At 48.3% G+C, this 24,723-nt stretch overlaps 1 protein-coding gene across 2 annotated transcripts in view; it reads left to right on the top strand.

Moving 5' to 3' along the window:
• Window positions 1-23,908, top strand: part of STRN4 (striatin 4) — a 276,698-nt gene extending 252,790 nt beyond the window's left edge. For both annotated transcript variants that reach the window (XM_085625652.1, XM_085625651.1), the window contains exon 17: window positions 19,517-23,908. In XM_085625652.1, coding sequence (XP_085481778.1) covers window positions 19,517-19,686 — 170 coding nt within the window. In that variant the 3' untranslated portion in view covers window positions 19,687-23,908. The remainder of the gene's footprint in view (window positions 1-19,516) is intronic.
• Window positions 23,909-24,723: the final 815 nt, after the last annotated feature.

Raw genomic sequence — 24,723 nt, 5'->3', positions numbered from 1 at the left:
GAGGCGAGGTAAAGCCTACTCTTCAGTGCCCGCCCTCCTGCAGATGGCAGGCACTCCGATCAGTGTTAGGGATTGTGCCTACTCCCCCACGTGGGGTGAGCACACCAAGGGTGTAGTCACCCTAAGGTCAGAAGCCCATTGGCTACTACCTAGAGACCCCTAAATATAGTATCTGAAAGAAACACGTTAGTTAGATTCCTCATCTTAGAATATCCCCAGGCGTCAGGCTGGATCCGGAAAGATTTTTCGTCCGCAATACCCTTGCGCGTCGCTAGGCGTCGTCTACGGCTCCGCGACCGTCGTCGGCGTCGTAATCGCCGGGATGACGTCGTCGGAGTACTTAGACGCCGCCCTCGAGCGTTGATGTCAATTCTTCTATTTTCCGCGCCAGTAAGCACCGATCCGGGAAGAGCATACCCTTTTAGTCACTTTTTGACAAAACGTTTTTTGAACTCTTTTGGTTCTATTCTCTTCGACATCGACTCTGGTGCCGGTAGGGATGCCTGGCTTTAAGGCTTGTGACTCCCGTCACCGACTGATGTCGGTCACGGACCACCACTGCCGGTGCCTGTATTGCCTTGGAACCGACCACGACGCCGAGTCGTGCCTCGACTGCTGGGCCTTGACTTCGAAAGCTAGGCGGGAGTGGTCCCGCAAGCTACTCGAGTACCGGCAGTTGGCTCCGCGCCGCTCAAGGTCCCGGTCGAGGAGGAGGTCGAGGGACCGGTCGCGGAGCCGCAGCCACCACTGCTCGTCGGGGTCCAAGTTTAAGAAATCCGGTAAGTCAAAGCACAGCAAGAAGTCGAAGACGCGACATCGCTCTTCTGACTGTCCTCGCCGGTCACGTGACACGGCTAAGGGTTCGGGTGGCACCACCCGCGCGGCTCCGACGGAGCCGCAGGGGTCTCGGTCGTCCCCATACCCTCTGTCCCTGGGACTGACGCGACTCCGGCGGAGGTCAGTGCTTTCTTCATGGCCATGAGGAACCTGGCTCCGCCGTTGATGCCTGCCGGCGCGACTTCGGGCCCCGCAGGCTCGACTGGGAGGCCTAGCGAGCCGGCGTCTCCGGCCCCGGCGCCGTGGTCGACTCCGGTACAGACGCCACAGGTCCCCGGGGGATCTAGGCCTGGATCCCAGTCGGCGCCGGTCGACCTCAAGACCCCTCCCCCGGCGCCGACTCCTCCAGTGCCACTTCCGGCGCCGTCCCCGGACGACGCCGTTCCCCAGTTTAGTCCCCGTCTGGGCCCAGCGTCCGAGCGGCGCCGTCCTGCGCCGCACCCGATGCCGATGGGTGGCAATTTCATCTTCCGCCCGGCTCCGATCATTCCAAATGTATACCAGGAATCGGATGACGGTGGCGACTGGGAAGGGTCTGAGGACCCTCTGGCCCGGCAGGGCCAGTTATCTCAGGACTGAGCAGACGAGCTGGGGGATGCCAGTGGTCTTGACACCTCCCCTGACACTGGCTTCATCTCTCCTCCGACCGTGGCTTCGGAGGAAGGTGCTGCATTTTCCGAAGGCGGCCGAAGCCCTTGGGCTAGAATTGCCTGCTGTGGCCGTGAGGACGAACCTCCTCACCAAAGTGCTTCAACCGTCAGCAAGCTCCTTGGAGCCTCTGCTGCAGTTCAATGAGGCACTCATTGACGTTCTGAAGGGCACCTGGTCCAAGCCCTCCACAGTTCCTCCTGTGGACCGGAACGTGGCCTGGTGCCACCGCCCTGCACCGGGGCGACCCCAGCTTTCTGTCCCAACACCCCATGCCCGAGAGCCTGGTTATCCAGGCCTCTACCCCTGACCTCCTTCCCGTCCGCTCCCCCGGATCGGGAATCCAAAAGGCTAGAACAGTTTGGGAAGAAGCTGTTCTCCTCTCTTAGTTTGGGGTTGCGGTCTATCAACACCACGTGTCTTTTGGACCGTTACTCCCACTCCCTGTGGGATACGGTGGAGGACGTGCTGCCCCAGTGTCCGGAGGAGGCCCGGACACGACTCTCCCAGGCTCTTGCCGAGGGGCGGGATGCGGCACAGCATGCCATCCGATGTGGACTGGACAAACGGACTCGCTGGGCAGGGCATTGTCGACCACGGTGGCGCTTCGTCGCCACGCCTGGCTGGGATGTCCAGAGCACCCTCATGGACATGCCCTTTGATGGCAGTCGCCTTTTTGGCGACAAAGCGGATAGTGCGCTGGAGCGCTTTAAGGACTCCAGGGCTAACGCCAAGTCCTTTGGCCTTTCGGCCCTGCGCCCGCAAACTTCCGCTTTTCGTCCCTTTGGTGGCCAAGGAAGGGGCGCCCCCTCACGTCAGACTAGCCACAGGCCGCAGAACGAACCTCCGCACGGACATGGATTCCACCGAGACGGTACAGGGGGACAACGTGCCGATCCGCCTCAAAGCCCTCCTAGTCCGAGCTTTCAGGCCCTTTCCACGCCAGTGGGAGGCAGAGTTCGCCATCACCTGCTCTACTGGCGCACCATCACATCGGACAGGTGGGTGCTGCAAATCGTCCGAAGGGGCTGCTCCCTCCCCTTCTAGGCGACTCCTCCAGCCATGCCACCGCAGTGCCACCGAATTTCGGGGGATCACTTGCAACTTCTGCAGGAGGAAGTTACGGCCCTCTTGGCCAAGGAGGCCATCGAGCACATTCCTGGTCCAGAAGTAGGTCGTGGTTGTTATTCCCACTACTTTCTGGTTCCCAAGAAGGGCAAAGGGGGCCTACGCCCTATCTTGGACCTCAGGAGCGTCAACGCCTTCCTCCAGAAGGAGAAGTTCAAGATGCTCACCTTAGCTCAGGTTCTGGCTGCCCTAGACCCTGGAGACTGGATGGTAGCGTTGGACTTGCAGGACGCTTATTTCCACATCCCCGTCCTGCCGGCCCACCGGCGTTACCTGCGGTTCACGGTGGGCCAAGAGAATTTTCAGTTTACCATGCTCCCCTTCGGCCTCACCAGTTCCCCTCGGGTGTTCACGAAAGTGATGGCGGTGGTCGCAGCTCATCTGCGCAGATTGGGGGTTCCAGTCTTCCCCTATATCAACGACTAGTTGTTGAAGGCGGGCTCGCCCCAGGCAGTCGTCTCTCACCTCCAGACTACGGCCGACCTCTTGCATTTGCTGGGGTTCTCCATCAATGTGCCGAAGTCGCATCTGAGTCCCTCCCAAAATGTCCTCTTCATCGGAGCGGTTCTGGACTCGGCGCAGTTCCGGGCCTATCCTCCGGAACAGCTGGTCCGGGATATTCAGGCTCCGATTCCCATCTTTCGGCCTCCATCCCGGGTTTCGGTCAGGTTGGTGCTGCGGATTCTGGGTCTGATGGCCTCCTGCATCCTGTTGGTGCATCGCGCCAGATGAAGAATGGCGGGCTCTGCAGTGGGACTTGAAATTTCAGTGGGCCCAGCATCGGGGCAACCTGTCCGACCACGTCCTGATCTCAGAGGGCACTGCGAGACAGTTGCAGTGGTGGCTCACGGACCGCGCTTGGGTCAGTAGCAGATCCCTCTCCCTACCCCAACTGGAGCACGTGGTAGTGACTGATGCGTCCCTCCTGGGATGGGGGGCCACATGGGAGAGGCGGAGATCCGAGGCCTCTGGTCTCCGGCGGAGTCCCGGCTCCATATCAACCTTCTGGAGCTGAGGGTGATCTGACTTGCACTGAAAGCATTCCTCCCCTCTGTCCAGGGAAGTGTAGTGCAGGTGTTCACGGATAACACCACCGCCATGTGATATCCGGGTCTGGTGGCTCAGTGGACTAATGCGTCTGCTGCAGGGGCCTGTGTTCGACCTCATGGTCACAGGTTCAAATCCCGGCGGGTCCACTCAGCCTTTCATCCATCTGAGGTCGATAAAATGAGTACCATTGAGTTGGGTAACAATAAACATCTGTTGTTCAGCGCCAAGATACCCTTAGTGGTGAACGTGCGCTTTACAAATACACGTGTTATGTTATGTTATGTTATATTGCAACAAACAAGGCAGGGTGGAGTCGTGGACACTTTGTCAGGAGGCTCTGTGCCTCTGGACATGGCTGGAACATCAGAGCATCACCCTGGTGGTTCACCATCTGGCGGGCTGTCTGAACGCCAGAGCAGACGAACTCAGCCGCCGGTGCATGATGGATCACGAATGGCGTCTAAACTCGAACGTGGCGCAAGGCCTCTTTTGGCAGTGGGGAGAGCCTTGGTTAGATCTATTCGCCACCGACGTGAACGCGCAATATCATCAGTCTGCGCGTTGGAATTTCCAAGGCGGCACTCGTTCGGCGACGCTTTTCGTCGTGAGTGGAGTTGCGGTCTGTTGTACGCCTTTCCGCCTATACCACTTCTGCCCAGAGTGCTGAAGATCATCAGGCGCGACCGGGCCCAAGTCTTCTTGGTGGCTCCGGATTGGGCACGAAGATACTGGTATCCCAAGCTACTCAGTCTGTCGATCGATCCCCCGATACGACTGCCTCTTCAGGAGGACCTTCTGTCGCAGTAGCAGGGGACGGTCCTCCACCCAGACCTGTCCAGCCTCCACCTCCATGCGTGGAGATTGAGCGGCGGCAGTTGATGCCATTTGACTTGCCTCCTGAAGTCTGTAATGTTATTCTGGCAGCCAGGCGTCCCTCCACAAAATCGGTATACGCCTGCAGGTGGAACAAATTTGTGGCATGGTGCACAGCAAAGGCTGTGGATCCCCTTTCCGCCCCTCTTTCTGAGGTTCTCCTCTTTCCTTGGCCCAGCAGGGCTCTGCTCTGGGCACCCTCAAGGGTTATCTTTCAGCTATTTCTGCTTTCTTATGGCTTCCTGATCAGCCTTCTCTTTTCAAATCCCCTGTTTCTCGGTTCTTTAAGGGCATTACTCACATGTTTCCTCCTGTCCCTTTCGTAATGCCTCAGTGGGATTTGAACCTTGTTTTGACCTTTCTGATGTGCGCTCCCTTTGAGCCACTTCATAATTGTCCCCTTCGTCTTCTCACTCTTAAGACTGCTTTCCTGGTTGCCATCACCTCTGCTTGACGGGTAAGTGAGCTCCAGGCTCTCTCTTCTAAGCCTCCTTTTCTTTCTGTCCATCCGGACAAAGTTGTTCGGGGACTCGTCCTACCATTCTCCCTAAGGTGGTAACTGCCTTTCACATCGGACAGTCTGTTACTCTGCCTGCCTTCTTTCCGCCTCCGCATCCTTCGAAAGAGGAAGAGAGGCTCCACCGTCTGGACCCAAAGAGGGCGCTGTCTTTCTCTCTGGACCGCACCAAACAGTTCCGGGTGGACGACCAACTCTTTGTTGGCTACGTGGGCGCTAAGAAGGGGCGGGCGGTACCTCCTGTAGGGCTGAGGGCCCATTCCACTCGGGCCACAGCGGCGACCACTGCCCTGGGCAGGGAAGGTGCCTTGCAGGACATCTGTCAGACAGCAACGTCGGCTTCGCTGCACACGTTTGCCAAACACTATTTGCCTGGACAGCCAAGTCCGGAGAGACGGCTTCTTTGGCTGTTCTGTTCTCCAGGACTTTCTTGTGTGATCTTGGTTCGCAGGCCCACCACCGGGGTTGGTATTGCTGGGGTATCTATTCTAAGGTGAGGAATCTAACTAACGTGTTTCTTTCAGATGAACAAGTTACTTACCTTCGGTAACGATATATCTGTAAGAAACATTAGTTAGTTAGATTCCTCACCGCCCCACCCATCCTCCCCGTTCTGCGAACCGATATCTAGTGTTGAGGTCATCCCTTTCAGGGCCCTAGAATTTTTGGCACCAGTGTCGGTCTCTTGCATGGCTCTGCGTTCCTGGCGTGGAAAGCTATGTACAAGAACTGATGTCAGCGTGCGACGTCATCCCGGCGATTATGACACGGACGCGAAGCCGCAGACGACGCCTAGTGACGCGCAAGGGTATTGCTGACGAAAAATCTTTCCGGATCCAGCCTGACGCCTGGGGATATTCTAAGGTGAGGAATCTAACTAACTAATGTTTCTTACAGATATATCGTTACCGAAGGTAAGTAACTTGTTCATTTATGGGGCAGCCCTGAACCTAGAAGGCAGATTTCCGCAACTTATGAAGAAGGATGAAAGAAGACGCCCACTGACTTGGCCTGAGCCCTACTGGCCCGTCTGTAGTTTCCAGAGATCCTGTGCCAAAAGTCGCCTTGTCCTGCAGCCAGCGTCCTCCAGAACCCCTGAGAGGACTGACTGCCTTCCCCAATGACCGGATATCCAAAGAACAGCAGCTCTGTTCAAAAGAATTACCAAAGAAATACTCTGAGTCTGCTGAACCACCACACGCCTGGAACCACCACTGCGCCCGATGCCTACGGCCCGAGTCAGAGTAGCTCACCGGTCCCATCGAGGACCCCCAGCGCTCCAGAGTCCGAGTCCACCGTGGGCTGAACCCTTCTAGGACTTCCCAATGTCGCCTGCGGCCTATGAACGCCCCCCACCCCCAACTCCGGGTGACCCGGTAAGGTGAAATCCGACCTCAAAAGGCACCCCTGCATCAGTCCGTCCTGCGCCTTGGAGAAGAGGACCTGAGGTGCACCTACGTCCCGAGCCCTCCAACTTACCTGCCCAGCTGTTGGTTCCTCCCGGAAGCATTCCTGGACAAAGCATGCAGCCAAAACCCAAATCAGCACCCTGCACCCGGCCACTCCATGCCGCTGTGGGTGCACCTTGTGTGCTAAATCGGATCCCCCTTTGCCCTGAGCTAAACCCTAGGAGCTTTGCTCCCACATCCAAGTGGCGTGCCGTGAGTAGCCACTAACCGGAGGCCCCATATCCCCAATTGGATAACATTTGGCCTCAGCACTCTGCACCCGACAGCCCTAGTGCCGTTGAGGGTGCTTTTGGAATGGATCTTTTGACCCTGGGGAACCCTTGTTCTAACCCCAGAAAAACTCGACCCTAAAGACCGTTTACTTACCTGCAAACCGATAACCTCTTTTTCCTCCATAGGATTGCTTTAACTGTTTTCCTCTGAAAAACGTCTGTTGAGGGTGTTTGTATGGAAACATAAGAAACTGTGTTTTTGTGAAAACTGTTTTATGTACCCTTTTATCTAGGAAAGGTCCCAGTCTGATATCTAGGCATATCACACTGAGTAGAAAAAGTAATCTGGAAAGTGTGAGAAAATGCCCTCTTTCTGCATGGTTGCCCCCACTTTTGCTGAACTGCTGATGTGCTTTGACTGAGTATGCCCTGGGCACCTGCTAATCAGGTTCCCAGGGCCTATGTTCTTTCCCTAAAACTGCATTGAAACCCAATTGGCATCTCTGGCCACATGTCAGCCCCTGGTAATTGATACCACAGGTGCCCAGGGCACTGTCACCAGGGAAGGCCTCTAAGGGCTACAGCACTTATTGTGCCACCTTTAGAGGTCCTGCACCTTTACACTCACACACAGCCTTTGCAGGCTGTGTCTTGGTGCAGAACAAAGTGAAGGGTCAACATGGCACACATCCCTGTGTTCTCAAAGTAACTGATTCAACCTGCACACCCAAATTCTCAACGTCTGCTGTGTTATACTCTACTTTTCAATGAATCAATGTGTGCTGCTTCATGTATGAGATCTGCCACTATCCCTAAACAATCAAAAGCTAAGCTTAGTGCGCAGAAACCTGCAAACTTTATGAATCACACTACGCAATGGCCCTGAAGGGTTCAAAACAAATCTAATCAACTTGAAATGTATTGAACAAAAATTCTTAATATACAACACGAGAACAATATCTGTTTGTGTTCATTGTATTTTCCAATTCAGTACATCAGCATATACATAAACATCAAAATGTGTCACTATAATTAATCATTCTCCTGACTTGCACATCTGTACATGTGTAAATTATCAATAACCATAATTACACAGTGTGACACGTATATTTCTTAGATGGCCCCTGTGTGCCATGCCTACAACTCACTGCCCTGGCATAGATCAGTCTCCCCTTTAGCTGGTTGCCCTATACCAGTGGTGAGAGTACAGGTACATAAGCCCTGTACCCCTACAGTGTCGAAGTCCATTCTTAGACATTGTAAGTGCAGTGCTGCCATTAAGAGTATATGGTGCTAGGAGTTTGTCATTACGAACTCCACAGCACCATAATGGCTAAACTGAAAACTGAGAAGTTTGGATTCAAACTTCTCAGCACATTAAACCCACACTGATGTCAGTGTGGGATTTAATGAAAAATGCGCACAGAGGGCATCTTACAAATGCCCCGTGAAAAACGACCTACCACTAGTGTCCAGGTTATTGGCTGCTTTCAGCTGCCACCACCAGACAAGTTTCTAGACCCCTGGGTCGAGAGCCTGCTGCTCTCAGGGGCCTGAAACAAAGCACATACTGGGACGAGGTGCCAAGCCTCCTCCCCCAGGATGGGCAGGGTCCACCAAGGGGAAGCTTCAAAGGCTTGTTGCCTTTGTGAGCTTCCCCAGGCCACTTGCTGCTTTCAGCAACTGGTTCTGACCCCCACTTGAGGCAGGAGAACCGGCGAGAAATACAAGTGAGAAAGAGAGGTATGCCCACCTCTGCCATCTCCACCCTTCGGGTGGGGGAGGCTGGTTTAAGCACAACTCTCAGTCCCCGCCATCTTGCAGATGGGGGGACCCAGCCAACCAGAGTGAGGCATATGCCCCCTTCCCACTGGAGTGTGGCATAATAGGAGGTGTACCTACCCCAAGGAAGGGATCCAGCGGTCCCAACTTTTACTTACCTGTAACGCCCTAAATCTAGTATTTAGGGGGCACCCCGAACCTTGCTTCCTCAGACAAACTACAAGAAGAAAAGAAGAAAGACCGAACAGCCGTGCCGAAGCTAAGAAGAGGAGGACACCCACTGACTTGGCCACAGCCCTACCTGCCTGTCCCCACCTCAAACCCGCAGAAGCAAAACTCTGGTGTGTCCTGCAGCCAGCAGCCTCAAGAACCCTGAGGACCAGCCCTGCCGTCAAAAGAAAAGACTCTGTCTCCCGTGAACACCAGATTTGTTCACCCACAGACTCCAGGTCCGGCAAAGTCAGCGATTCTGCACCCAACACCCACGGCCCAAGTTTGAGTTGCCCAACACCACGAGGAGTTCTCCCAGGCGATCCTGGCTTGAGATCCGGTGACCCCTGACCTGCATCACCAAAACATGCAGCCTTCAAAAGGGGGGAGGGGAGGGTGTGTGTGTGTGTAGGTAGGTAGAGGGCCTCTAAGGGTGGCAATATAAGTGATGGAGCCCTTGGAAGCCTTCCCTGGCCACAGTGCCCTGGATACCATTTACAAGGGGCTGAGCTGTGGCCAGAGAGTGCCAATTGGGTTTTGGCAGGAGCCCAGGGCACAAAAAGTGTTGGCAACCATGCAAAAAGAGGGCACTTTCTTACATAATGCTCAACACTACACTCTGATAAAGCCTTATTTCTCACCCACGCTACCACAAATGGAGAGTAAGGTATTGTCTCCTTTTACCTCTGTAAGCCTTTTGGGATCCACTGAACTCTGTGCACACTATACTTTACTTTGGTATAGTATATACAGAGCCAGTTTCCTACAATAGGGGAAGCCATTCTTGAGTTAGAGGAGGTTTTGGCAAACCTTCCACCTCCACCACAAAGCCTTAACTTGCCCACCATCACCCCGATCACACAACATCTGTCTGGGGAAGACTACGATAGTTCTTTCCCACATCTAGAAATATCACATCCGACCAGTGGGTGTTGGATAATATCCAACATGGTTATTGTCTGGAGCTCACTTCTACATCTCCATATATTCCACCTCGCACTGACAGACTGTAAACAGACCATCAACAACTACTCAAAGAGGAAGTACAAGCTCTTCTATAAAAGGGAGCAATATAATTGGTGCCATTACACCAACAAGGCACAGGGGTCTGTTCACTGTACTGCATAACCCCAAAAAGGATGGTTCTTTGAGGCCAGTCCTCGACCTCAGGCCCCTAAACATTCTCTTAGAAGACTTCCACATGGTCACACTTCGGGATGGCATCCTGCTACTACAACGAGGTGACTTTATGGCCTTACCGGACCTAAAGAACTCCTGCTTCCACATTCAAATTCACCCAGCACATCATCAATACCTCAGATTTATGCTAAATGGAGAACATTTTCAGTTCAAAGTGCTTCAATTCGGTGTCCCCACAGCCCTCAGGGTGTCTAGCAAGTGCATAACAGCTCACTTAACACAGGCAAAACACCCACGTTTCCCCGTACCGGGACGATTTGCTCAAGAGCAACACTCACTAAACTATTTGCAGCACACACAAACTACCTTAAAACTACTTCACCAACTAGGTTATAGTCAATGCAGTCAAATCTCACCTGCAACCAATTTAAGGACAACCTTACCTAGAAGCCATGCTCAACTCACACATGGGGTTAGCGTATCCAAACACTGCAAAGATTCAATTCTTCAAAATTCTTATGCCACAATTTCAGCCTCCGCAGATAACTGTAAGATCAGTCATGCACCTCCAATGCACCATAGCATTATGCATAGTCATTGTACCTCTTGCCAGGCTCAATATGCGCCTGCTGCAAGAATGCTTAACACGTCAATGGACTCAAGTAGAAGGTCACCTGGAAGATCTAGTGTTAATCAGCCATCAAGCTTACAGCTCTCTGCAGTGGTGGAATTCCAACTATCTCGTAAAGGGATGACCTTTTCTAGGCCCAATTCCGCAGAGAACCCTAACAGCAGGCACATCACTCACTGATTGTGGAATACACTCACAGGAATAGGCAGTTTTGCAGCATGAATCTTTCTGGATTCACTATGCTGTGCATTATTCCACTGGGGTGCTGGGTACATTAAATCCCACACTGGCATCGGTGTGGGTTTAATGTGCTGAGAAGTTTGATACCAAACTTCTCAGTCTTTAGTGTTTCCATTATGGTGCTGTGGAGCTCGTGCTTGACGAGCTCTGAGCACCATGTACTCTTAAATGGCAGCACTGCACTTACAGTGCTCAGGAATGGACCTGGGCACTGTATGGGCACAGGGATCCTGCTCCTGTGCCCACACCATTGGCATAAGGCACCCAGCTAGAGGGGTGACTGATGTATGCCATGGCAGTGTATGTGATGGGCATGGCACACAGGGATGTGTGCCATGTCGACTTTGTTTTTGTCTTGCACCCAAACACTCAGCCTGCAAAGGCAGTCTGTGTGTGTAAGGGTACAGGGCCTCTAAGGGTGGCACAAGGAGTGCTGCAGCCCTTAAAGGCCTTCCCTGGTCACAAGGCCCTGGGTACCTAGGGTACCATTTACCAGGGGCTGACATGTGGCCAGGGTTTGCCAATTTGGGTTTGGTTTGTTTTAGGGAAGGAACATAGGCCCTGGGCACCTGATTGGCAGGAGTCCAGGGCACACTCAGTCAAAGTACACTCAGCAATTCAGCAAAAAGTGGGGGCATACCATGCAAGAAAGATAGCACTTTCTCACAATACACCATCCCGCCGAAACCTGCGCTCGAAGTCAAAAGAGACGACAAGGACGCAGAACTGCCGAAAACGCCCGAACCAGTTGAGGAACAGGAGGGCGAAGTCTATTATTTCGAGGGCGAAGGCGACTAGGATCAGCAATCCTACCGGGACTTGACGTCCTCGGGGGCACAAGACTTCGAATGGCAGGATCTCAACGCCAAATCGCCGGAAGAAGGGGTAGACACTTACCCTTCGAGGTCCTCGCCGCCAGACGACATAGGGATCTACTATATGGTCGTCCAAAAGACTGCACAGACGTATGGAGTGAAAATGGAAGAGGAGAAGCCCAAGGCATGTTTTCTCCTGGAAACTCTACTGCCTCAACAAACTAGGAGCCAGTTCCTGCCCATGCTCCCTAGTGTGCTGGATCAAGGAAGAGAGGTCTTTAAGGAACCAGCAGTATGCAAGGCTGTGACTCCAAGAACGGAGAAGTATAAACATTCCTCTAAGGACCCTGCATACATTCAAGGGTCAGTACCAGCCGACTCCATAATAGCAGCAACGGCTAGGAAGAGGGCCGATGTGCCCACTAATGCCGGACCACCACAAGACAAGGAGAGTAGAAGGATAGATCTCACAGGAAGAAAGGTGGAGAGAAATGCGGCAATCCATTGGCGCATCGCAAACGCCCTGATCAACAGACACTCATACCAGCACTGGGAGGAAGTGGGGCAACTCCTAAAGCATCTACCAGACCAGTACCAAGAAAGAGCTGCTCACCTGGTAGAAGATGGCAAAAGCATGGCGAACACATGCTTAAAATCGGCCTTGGGTGCTGCAGAGACGTCCCGCAGACTAATGATGATAGGAGTGACCGAGAGAAGACACGCATGGCTCAGAATCTCTGGATTCAAGCCAGAGGTGCAAAGCAACATCCTGAACACACCTTTTAACGGAGAGCAACTGTTTGGCGCACCAGTTGACGACAAGTTAACGCAGCTAAAGAAGGAAAACGAGACAGCAAGGTCCATGGGAGCACTGCAGTTCAGGGGGATGAGAAGGGGTACACCCAAAAGAAGACCAGATGGTGGGGGGGGGGGGGCAACGTGCCTACCACATCGCACCAAACGTTTCAACAAGGCTACCAAGGGAACAACTAAGGCCAGCAGCAGCATGGACAGCAGCAGCAGAGCTGGCAGTACCAGCCCCGGGGCCAATCCATTCGAAGGCAAGCAAACCGACGAGGACAGACATGAAGAGGTGGCCAACAGCCCCCCTCCAAGTGACTTCGCCATGAAACCAACCCCCACCCTAGCAACACCACGGGGTGGGCACAAAGACATACAGAAAAGTAGCAAACGGACGTTCCACGACAAACAGTACCTCGAACACACAACACCAGTAGAGGGCAGAATAAGAAGCTTCATCCAGGAGAGGAGGAAGGTCACAGCAGACAAATGGATACTAAACATCATACAATACGGATACTGTTTAGAGCTAGAGAAACAACCTCCAAACAGAAAACCAAGAAGCAAGGGACACTCAGCAAAGGAACTCTCGCTCTTGCAACTAGAGGCGCAAGAACTGCTCAGCAAAGAGGCAATAGAGATGGTGCCGGACAACCAGAGGAACAAAGGGGTCTACTCAACTTACTTCCTCTTGCCAAAGGTGGACGAAACACTAAGACCTATCCTAGATCTGAGGTTCTTGTATATCAGTCACCTAGAGTTGCAAGATGTTCATTTAGCGCTGAAAGCCTTCCATCCCAACCTCAGTGGCAAAGTGATTCCCATCCAAACAGACAACTTAACTGCCATGTATTATCTGCAAAAATGGGGTGGGGGGGCAGGTCACCTCAACTATCTCATTCAGCTCAGACCATCTGGAGGTATCCTCTCAGAAACCACAATTCTCTCTTAGCCGAGTACCTCTCGGGGGTGGCCAACGACTTTGCGGATCTCCTCAGCAGCGAGCAATAAGTCTACGAGTGGGAACTCAACCAACAAGTCCCCCACCCATTCTTTCAACAGTGGCGTCACTCAGACATTGACATATTCACCACAGCAGAAAAAGCCAAATGCCCACAGTCCAAGGGCAACACACAATAGATGAGTTGGTCAAGGATATTTACTTATGCTTTTCCACATCTCCCACTGCTTCGGTTTGTGATTCGCAAACTTCCGCAGACGTCTGTGACACTCATCCTAGTGTCTCCCACATGTGCCAGACAACTCTAGTTCACTACACTACTAGAACTCAGTAGTTCCGCACCTGGTACTTCCCAACTGGCAGGACCTTGAACCCAAAATCAGGGAGCAGTAAGACATCCAAACACAAGATCTCTCAATCTTGCTCCCGCAGTCTTAAAATTCGGATACTTAAAATCTATCTCAACAGTGTATAGATATTCTTAAAGAAGCAAGAAGATCCACTACTGCCCCGAAGTGGAAACACTTTCTTCACTATTTTCGTTGAAAGGATATTAACCCCTTAACAGCAAAACATTGTCTGTTACTTTCTACATTTACAAACCTCTGGGCAAGCTTTCTCTTCCAGAAGACTATACCTAGTGGGGGTTGCCGCTTATCTCCAAAAGAGAGAACAAACCTATATTCAGAATCCCTGTCATTAAAGTCATTCTAGAGGGCCTCAAAAGTTATCCCGCCTAGGGTTCCTCCAATACCAGCTTGGAACCACAATGTTGTGTTAACAAGGCTAATGGATCCACCATTTGAACCTTTACACTTGTGCCCTCTCCAGTTTTTATCCTGGAAAGTTACTTTTCTCATTGCAATCACTTCACTCAAACGTGTCTGTGAGCTTCAGGCATTAACTCTAGAAGAACCATTCTTCTAACTTCATAGCGACAAAATGGTACAACATACAAACCCTAAACTCCTTCCAAAGTGGTCTCACAGTTTCACTTAAATCAATCTTCATGTTGCTAGATGTCCTTCCTCAACCCGATTCAGTGGCAGAAACAGCCTTACACACACACTGGATGTAAAAGGAGCTTTCATGTATTATATTGACAGAACTCAATCATTTAGAAAGACAAAAAAACTATTTGCTGCATTCTCGAAACCGCATAAAGGGAGGGCCATTTCTAAAGCATGCATTTCATATCTGAAAGAGACACGTTAGTGATATATTCCTTACCTTAGAATATCCCCAGGCGTCAGACTAGATCCGTAAAGTTTTTTCGTCAGCAGTACCCCTGCGCGACGGTAGGTGATGCCGTGCGGCTCCTTACGCCTGGGGATATTCTAAGGTAAGGAATCTATCACTAACTAATGTCTCTTACAGATACAGATCGCTGCACAAGTAGTAACTTGTGCGTTGAATTGTGAAATGCATCCAAGCTTGTTATACTAAAGCTAAACTAACTCTACCTATTCCTCCAAAGGCTCACTCTACTTACAGAAAGGGAGCCACCATGGCCTTTTTAGACAATATAGCTAATGTGGGTCAAGCAGTTATACGTACACTATTTCAAACAATCGCAAACTACACAGGTTAGCCCTCACTATGGGAGGAAAACTACTTTAAAGTGTATGCTAAGCATGTGTATATACAGCCACACATGTCATCAAACGGAAAATGTTACCCAGTAAGCATCGGTTTGTAACATTTAGGGCTATAGATTAACATGCGTCCACCCACCTCCCGGTATACCTGTGTGATTTGCTCTTATATACATTAACCATTACACTATTTTCGCATGGTGATCTCACTAGGTTACATCTTTCACAAGCCAACACTAGATGGCGGACTTATGCTAAGCAGGTTATTCTCCAGCACTACATGCCACAAACAAATGCTCACTGGGTAAGTAGCATTTTTCTTACAGCACCTCCTCTCTTATCCGGGCAATAAGCATGTCAACAAAAGCTCATCAAAATATAATGGAGTAAATATGCAATAAAATTTCCATAACACAAGAGGAGATGAGATCAGCAAGGCCCAAAAGATGAGATTACGCCGAATGACACATAAGTAGATCACAGTTGAGGATATTTGTATTATAGTTGTGCACACTATTATAGGAGAGCACTACTAGATTCTTGTGACAGGCGCCTACCATACATGCATAAGAGCTAGATGGTGTCTTGGATTTCATAGAAAGTAATAATACACAAGACTTAAAATATAGAGAGAGGACTATAGTTGGGGCCAGATCTTCATTATTGTGAACACCTGATTTATCATATAAACAGTGAGTGATGTAATTCAGTAAAAGCAGAATACACCTTGTGAGTGGTTAGTGTTTCTCATGTACAATTCATTTGAGCAAACAAATTAATGAATGCAGCTTTTGTCCTAGGTTGCTGTAAGTTGATTAAAACTGATCTCAAATAAGAATGTCTGGAGACAGTTCTTCTCGAAAATTTGATAAAAGCCAGTGACATTGCCTCCATACGAACATGCATGGAACTAAAAAATTTCAAAGTAGAAGTACATCTGATGGGGATTCAGCCAGTTACATGTAGGATAATCACTAGCATGTGAATACATCTGTAATTTTAGTTCAAACTGCAGATTTCTCACCTTTAGAATATCTCCAGTTACGTGAATAGATATTGAGAATTCTTCAGCAGTGCTCTAGCACATTGACAAGTGGCACTGTGTGGCTTCACAGTGATGTTGTACTACCACAGAAGTGGTGCAGTGTAGCCAGATATAAGCCCTACCCCTACGTGCCAATCAGTTCCTTTCTTTCTGTGCTCTTCAACCCGGATTCGGAACTCCTTTCCCGACTCAGGGCCTCAGTTAGTTTTGCAAGTGGGATGCACTACCACAAACTTGCAGATATTACGTCTTCCTTATTACAAGTGGATTATATCATATGGCCCTTGTAATACAGCAGAAAGGATATACATCACTTTTGCATCAGGATAGCCTATCCGCCAAACTCAAATTCATGCCTTTACTTAGTCGTCTGGCAACTTACAAATTTATTCTACAGTGTGCCAGACAGACAGGGTATTAGGATCTACTACAGTTGTCCAGGGGACAAATCAAAGCAACACAGGATGTGTTAACCATGCAGAACGGAGGAGTCTGTCACCCAGAACCAGCCACACTCAATCTAGCAGCCTAGCTTTGGAATATCTTGAGTTTGAACACCTACAGCTGCCCCTCAAGACAATGGAATTCCTGAAGCAAGCTAGAAAACCAAGCACAAAGTGCTACACTGCCAAGTATATTAGATACATACACTGGTGCAGAGACCACCAAAAACTAGAGACACGGGCAGAGCACGGTACAGTGCTAAAGTGCCACACCCCCTTACTGGACCAGCAGCCTCATCTGCGCTTTGCTAAAGTTTCGCCTGGATGGCCATAGTTGCATACACCTAAGGAGCAAGAAGGTACTGTCTCTTCACACTAACAGTAGTGAAAAGATTCCTGGAAAGATCAAAGTGAGTGGCGCCACCTAGGGCAGACCTGACACCAATGTAGTATCTGACACTGTATTCAAACAATTAATGACAGAAGCATTTGAGCCAATGCACTAGACACAGTTGAAATTCTTAACCTTAAAGACGGCGTTCTTAATGGCGATCATGTCTCTCTACAAGGTCAGCGAACTGCAAGCGCTCATGATCCAGGAACCATACCTTAAAATCCACAAGGACAAAGTTGTCCTATGAACAAACCCACAGGCCCTACGAAAGGTGGTATTGCAATTCCACATCAACCAAAGCATCCAACTTCCTGCCTTTTTTCAGTATCCAAGATCACAGACCGAAAGGGTACTGCACACTCTGGATGTGCGAAGAGCACTCATGTACTACCTACAAGAGACAAAGCAGTCCGCAAAGGGAACCAACTTGTTCGTATCTTTTGCTAGGGCAAGCAAGGGTCCACCAGTATGTTAAGGAACAATGGCACAGTGGATAGTGGAATGTATCCAAACATGCTAACAAGAGCAGAAAAAACCTTATCCACATTCCTCGGAGCACCCTCAACCAGCAGAAAGGGCGCAACCCTAGCATTCTGAGGAAACGTTTCCATTAGCAACATCTGTATGGCCACAATGTGATCATCCTCGCACACAGTCACGAAACACTGTGGCCATCAAGATAAATAAGAAAACACAAGTGGGACAAAAAATACTACAGCATCTGTTTGCCAACTCATCCAAGTTTCTTCCCATCCTCCCAAAGGAAACAAGCACTGCTATGTAATCAGATGCACAGCATTTGAATCCAGTAAAGGGTTAATTCTTCAAAACGACAAGGTTACTTACCAGTAGGAGTAGTTTTGCAGCCTGGAGAGTTTTATGGATTCACATTGAACCTACTCTTCTCCACGGAGTTGGGGATGAAAGCAAACAGGTGAGGTGAGCAGCACTTCAAAACAAGGAAAGTTCCAAATAGAACAGACATAGTGGGAAAAAATAGATTCTCAAGATAGCAACAACAAATAGTAAAGTCTGGGAGGACCTTCATAGGTTACACAGGAGAATACAGGTGGGCCACAACAAAAAGAGTAAAAAAGGAATGACAGAGGGACATGATACGATTCCAAGAAGAACGGACGTAGTGGGAAAAAGAAGATTCTCAAGATAGACACAATGAGCAGTAACTTCCAGGAGTGCCTTCTTAGGTCACACAGGGGGTATAGGTGGCCCAAGCCAAAAAAGAAAAAGGGAATTGAGAAGGACATGACATGATTCCGGACCCAACAACTAAATGGCAGAATAGATGCACAGCATGCGATTCCAGAAAACCCTTCAGGCTGCAAAACTAGTCCTGTTAGTAAGTAACCATTTTGTTGATTACCTTCAGAAACACTCTTTAAAGGGGATACTCTTGTTCAAGATTAGTTGCTTTAATTTCTGCTCTAAGTTTGACTTCACCAGCTTCTCATCATTGTCTACTTTTTATTATTATGGGGTAAAAGAGAGCTCAACAAAAAAAAAGTTATGTGCCAGTTTTAACTCCCCAACTGCAGGTCCTCAAAGTCCCCTCTGAAGTCATACTTTGCCGTATTTAGAACTGATGGTGATGTTCACAAGTACATAAACTAGCACAGCAGAATATGGGAGAGAAGCAGTCTCTGCCTTCTAGCCCCAGACATTTTCGCCTTTTAAGCCAAACAATTTGGTATGACACCTGTTGTATCAAGGTTTCTAGTACCTGGGACTAGATTTTCCTCTAGTCCGAGTATATGAAGCAAGCACCAAAATCAATGTATTTCCTAGATTCATGCGGCAGCCACCCTGCTTCCCTTTTTAGAATGACCCTGTGTACATAACGGAAAGTGGTATGCCTACAGTTTGCAACTCTTGGTCTCCTGATGTCATATGAGCATTGATCTTTTTTCACCTTACAGTGTGTAGGGACAAAAGCTAGTTCTGCAAAACTTGCAGGATCCTCTCTGACTGGAAAAACACCAGATAGCCACTTCTTGCCTATTATTGGTTCCATATTTAACAGTTGATGTTTGTTTTGTTTGATGTCTCCTGGCCTGTTAAAATCAGATACCCAGATGGACATTTTGTCACAGGTGTAACTAACTGACTATAGCATTGTGTGCAATTGAAAAGACAGCAGTTCACGAGGAAGTGTGATTATTTGCATCTGTGGAAATTTTGGGCGTCTTGATCAACCTAATATTTTTGTTTGCAAGAAAATCTATCGATAGTATTTTTTATGTAAGGAGAATATCTGGGGAACAGTAATTGGCTGGTGAGGCTGGTGTTTGAATTCTAGGATGTGAAAAGAAAAGGGGATAATGATTTTGTGTAATGACAACAAATGCTCACCTACTCTTCTGGGTGCCTAGGGTCTTTGGGACCAAACTCTTTATCCTATTTGAGATTACATTTTTCCTTCTGATAGAACGGAACAACAAAGATGCCCTTCTGTTGAGTAAGTTACAAAACATTTCTTTAAATTTGGGCAGGTGTGCTTCGTCATTTTCAGACCTCTTGGAATGATGTGGCACTTTAAGGCCTCTTGGAAATATAACGCTGGCTTTTAAACCTCTCTTAGTGGCCACAGAGATGCTTCTACGTATTCTTGTTACAGTTCATGTCTCTGTACGAATGTCTCATTTCTATGTGAGACTGTAGCATTTCTAGATCTTGCTATTTTGATTTTCTATTGTTTTTTATTTTTTAGGCCACGATTGCTCCCTGCGCTTGTGGAACCTGGAGAACAGAACATGTGTCCAGGAGATAACTGCTCACCGCAAGAAGCATGAGGAAGCCATCCATGACGTGGCATTTCATCCTAGCAAGGCGCTCATTGCCAGTGCAGGAGCTGATGCCCTAGCCAAGGTGTTTGTATGATGTCTTTCTTGCAGAACGTAAAGGAGGCTAGGGGGTGGGGAAGGACTATGCCCACTCTTTCTCATCCTGCGTATGGTTAGCCTGACCACTACTGTAAAGCCCTGGAGCGCCTCTACTTGCCGCTAAGGTGGCTGACGGTGCTTGTTTAGTGGTGCTATGTCCTGCACTCAAAAGAGAGTGGCAGTCCCCTTTTCTAGAGTTCTGGATTCAGTGCACACAACAGACCTAATACCGTGCCATCTTTGCCCATCAAGGAGTCTCTGCCATTGATGACATTACTTTGGCGAGGAGAGTGCTGACAAATATGGCTCTTCTGTTGTGCAGTATGTGTGCTTTGCATCCTTTGGAACTGTAGAGCCTAATTTCTCACCTCCTGTTAGCACAGGGAGCCTTGACACCGTCAAAGTAATTTGGAGGTGGTTGGCTTGAGGATTGTTACAGAAGGGGTGATGGAATATATTTTTCTGCTGTTAGCATTTAAATGTGATTGGACTACTAACTTTCCACGATGGTGAGAACAGAACAATGGAAACATTACTATTCCATGATGCTACGATTGTGGACCGCAGAACCTCAAAACTCCATCCTTGTAACCTGCAAGCACTGGACTCTCGGCTAGTGTCCTAGACTTTAGATTCTCCAAAGACAATCCTTGCAGCAGTTTTGGGAGTCACTGGTAAGAGTTGTTGGTTGGTAGTACATGGGGTCTGTAATCATTGGAGCTAGATAGGTCATTCTGTCATTGAAAAAAGCGCTTGTCAATTTTAGAGTCATTATTGCTTGTTGACAAGATTGTATTACTATCTGAATGTGTGCAGAGTTAAGACAAAGCATTTTTTTGTCGAAGAAGAGCCGTGAAGCAAAGGCGTGTAGGACTAATTAAAGACAGTACTGAGGCACAGTGTTGCCGACCGACTGATCAAGGAGAGCAGTGGCTAAACAAGTGTAACTCTACAGTAGTCAGAGAGTCATAGCCAGTGTCATTGTCCTGCAGGCAGATGGGAATGTGCATTTTCACTGTATGGGGAGCATAAATGGGCATAGTCACTACCTGAAGAGGAGAGTATGTACACAAGGGTAAAAGGCAAGGATGAAAGGCAGTGTGGTGCCAAAGAGACCGGGGTAGTAACTGTCCATAGGAGACAGAAGGAGTTGGTTACTGGCAAGTTTAGATTCCATATGGCAGTGCCAGTGATCAAACAATGTTAAAGGGGAAGGGGAGATTTTCTTTAGCCGGAGGGTGAGATGGGCATGCTTTGTTGGTCACAGGAGATAAGGGAGACAGTGCCAATGGCCAGAGGAGGAGTGGTCTGTTTCAGTACTGGAAGGAGATGACAAGGGGGTCACTGTAATTAGCTGAAGGATAGAGTGGGGTTTGGTCACTGCCAAAGGGTTGGAAGTGAAAAGGGAGTACATGGCCCAAAGGAGTTGTTTGCTATTTTTAATGGCCATAGTAGAGAGGGGCACAATGCCTCTGGCCAGAGGAGAGAAAAGGATCGTCCGCAGCCGAAGGAGAGCGATGCTTTGGTTATAAAGCAAATAAGAGGTATATGTTCGGTGCGAAAGAAGGAGGGTTTTGCCAAATTAAAGATGCAGCTTGGTATATTACCAAATGAGAGAGAGAGCTCAGTAACATGACCAAAGATTTTGTTGAGCGCTACAGGGAAAGGGAGATTGTCAGCAGCAAAGGGTGAGCGGGATAATTGTGGTCATTGACCATCAGTGTAATGAAGAAACCTGGTCAGTGGAGAGAGAAGAAGGAGATGGAGACTATTTTAATGGTCAGTATCAGGAAAAGGGCATTTTGATAGCTAGCATAATGTAGCAGAGGCAGGAATGTAATGGGGGAAGTAGAACATTTCTAATTTGTGCAGTTATGTTGCTGTGGAGAGATAGTAGGCATTTTCACTGAAAGAAGTAGAGCCAGAACGTTATGATCAATAATAGGAATGGAGACTGTGACTAGCCAGATGATGAGTGGAAGTGTGGTGCTACAGTGAAATATGACGGTGCTACGTTTGAATGTGACAAAGGTGAAGATTGTGGTTTGTTAGGAGCAGGGTGGTTTGTGGTACAGTACCTACTGGGGGTGGAACACTTCGGTGGCCTCCATGACCTTCCAAGATTTAGACTTCAATATGCAACTAAATTAAGAGCATCTGACGTTTGTCTCTATTTTAAGGGACTTAGGTTGAGCAAGGTCACTTGCAGAAAGCTGCATAATTGGAAAGGTTTGTGGAGAGGCGCAGTGCACTTGGTAGTATGACGACATGTTATGTGACTGGAGTCATTAAGGGTTGAGTTTAAGGAGGGACCTGCTGACAAAAGTTCAGTGAAGTCTGTGTCACTGACCAGTGTATCGGGCTATCAATAACTGATGTTGAGCCCAGAACCACAAGAGCGACGGCAAAGAGAGACTGAAAGGAATAATTAGCACAGAGGCTGCACAATAGGTGACATTTGCTTGACAAACTAGAAAGTGGCAAGGATTGTAGGGAGGGGAAGAAAGCTAGTCCTGCGGTGGTTCTATTTGTGAGCATCACTTTTTATGTGAAGCATGATTAGCACCAGCGCTGGGAGTGCAAAGGAAGTTTAATAGTGTCAGACTACAATGTGTGTCACCCTAGTGTGTTGACATCACCGACTGGAGCATTTCACCCTGACATTACATCGGGGTTATAGCATTGAGTTTACAGGCCTTAAGCAATTTAAAGTCTGAATGCCGCTAATGGAGATCAGAGCTGCAGTTAGGTAGAAATGAGTTGCTAAGACTGATGGTGTTAACGTTTGAATGTGACATTGGGAGTATCATCCTCAAGTGAAGTGTGTGGTAAGTCCCATTGTGGCTTCTAGTACATTAGACATTAAAAGGAGGAACACCTTGGTGGCGTCCATGGCCTTCCAGATTTCCGTGTGCGAGTAATTTAATAGATGGAACTTGATAAAAGAGGGATTGGTGTTGTGGTGCATTAGATTTGACAAAATGTGGCACCGTTCAACAAGTATTCATTAGATGTCTGTGGAATTTTAGTTGAAGTGCTAGGGACAGACATTTTTTAAAATCCTAAATTAATGCAGCATAATTATAAGTTAGATGATTAAAATATTTGGTTTGATGAGCAATATCACGGAATTGAAGCAGACGAACTTCATTTTTGAAATGTTAGTGATCATATTTATGTGTGATATAAGAACACCACATTACAAAATGCAATGATTTGGTTCTGGATGTTAGGAGAAAGCAGGTGAGTCATAATAATAGCATTACAGCTTATATGTAGAATGTTTTGAGTCGGTGTGTTGGAATATAGAGTTAGCATTTGGACTGACTGCTGTGAGAACTCAAGTCTGAGCTTTAGTTTTTTTTTTTTTTTTAAATGTCAAGCCAGTGCCCCTTTGTAAGTCAGTAAAAGGATGATGAAGTTGCTTGGTCATGCAGCACCAGTCAGATTTTGGTCAATCAAAGCCGTGATAGTGTAGCTCATGGTAGGTGGATCACAGCACTATCAAAAACCGGTTACAAAAGGAAAAGGAGAAATATTACCTAAGAGGGAAAACACTTCACTGATGTCAGTTTACTTTTCATGCCTGAGTTACTTGTGCCCTTTTGCAAATTGAGATCCTTGCTAGAGTGGCATATTAATTTTACTTTGACACTAACTTTCATGTTTTAGATTGTTGGAGACTGCTATCCTCCCTTCTTCTCACTCCACCTTCCTCCCTGTATACAAACACACAGGCAATGGGTTTTAAAATTGGAGAGTAAAGGAGATAAAGGGACTGGTTGTTTGGCTTGACACCCACCTTGTGGGCAAAAGCTAGACAATGCTACACTTTGGTGGCTCCCCTGCCTGTAAGACTTGGCCTCCGCCAAAACTCAAGCAGGTTTCAACCTCATGTTTTATGTTTGTTTTATAATTCAACATGTATATTATGTAAGATTTGAGAAGACTGAAAGGTTAAAAAGGAGAAAGGAAGCACCCCTGGCCTAGTGGAGACCTGCCACAGCTGCAACGCAGAGGCCACATCTTATCATCACTGTGTGATAGTTTTCATTTGCTGTCTTTAGCAAATGCCTAGGGGTGAGCAGTTCTGAGGTTTTTAATGCAATTTCACTTTTTTGCTATATTTATTTAATCTTTTTGTCCTTTTAAGATCATTGAGACTGAATTGTATGTGACAAAAGTTTTACTTCAATAAACAGTTTGGAATAAGATTAAAAGGCATTTGTTTGGTGCATTTGTGTTTACTGAAATAAAATTATTTACCATGGGGTTCACTGTCCTAGAAGAAAATGAAAGTTCTAAATGCCCATTTCCCTGATTGAGTCATTTGGAGTGTACTCCGCTACCCCAGTGCAGTGGTGTTTCAAGGTCTGTGGTAAAGGCCAGAAAAAACCGCATTCTGTTCCATTTGTCCTTTGAGCCAGTGTTTACCCAGTAGTAAGATCAGCTCATCTCATGTATATTGATTGGCACCTATTTTGTCACCGATTCTTTCTTTGTATAATGAAAAGCTAGTTCATTTAGTACCAGCTGACGTCGTACATATTGTAACATGGTTTGCTTGATCCTCCCAGTAAAGTTCTAAAGGGTGGTGATGTTTGTATATTCCTTTTGATGGGTATGGTTTCTGGTTTAGATGTAGTGTCTTAAAATAAATTTAAAACAGAGGCACAACTGCTAAGTGTAGAATTGGGCAACCTACCATGCAATTCATCCCAGTATTCGAAAGTATGCTTTGATTCCAATCTGGTTCCTCTACTGATCATGTTGCTCCCCAAATTTCTCAGGCCGTCATAGACTCTGCAGCAAGTCAGGGCCTTTAAAGGGGCCATGCTCCATATTTTTATGTTGGTACCTGCTTCCTCTGGACCTCCTTAGGTCCCCACAAAGCAGCAGGGCCTCCGGTCAAATTTATTTTGTCTGATCCTCCCCCCACTGACTGTCTCTGTGAGATCCATTGCTGTCTGCAAGCCAACACCAGTCCTAAACTCCACTTTGGCCCTAGGATCCAGCCCAGACCCTTCGATATTGG

This window comes from Triturus cristatus, chromosome 9 (assembly GCF_964204655.1).
Source record: "Triturus cristatus chromosome 9, aTriCri1.1, whole genome shotgun sequence".
In the NCBI taxonomy this organism is placed as follows: Eukaryota; Metazoa; Chordata; class Amphibia; order Caudata; family Salamandridae; genus Triturus; species Triturus cristatus.
This window is presented reverse-complemented; position numbering and strand designations above follow the sequence as displayed.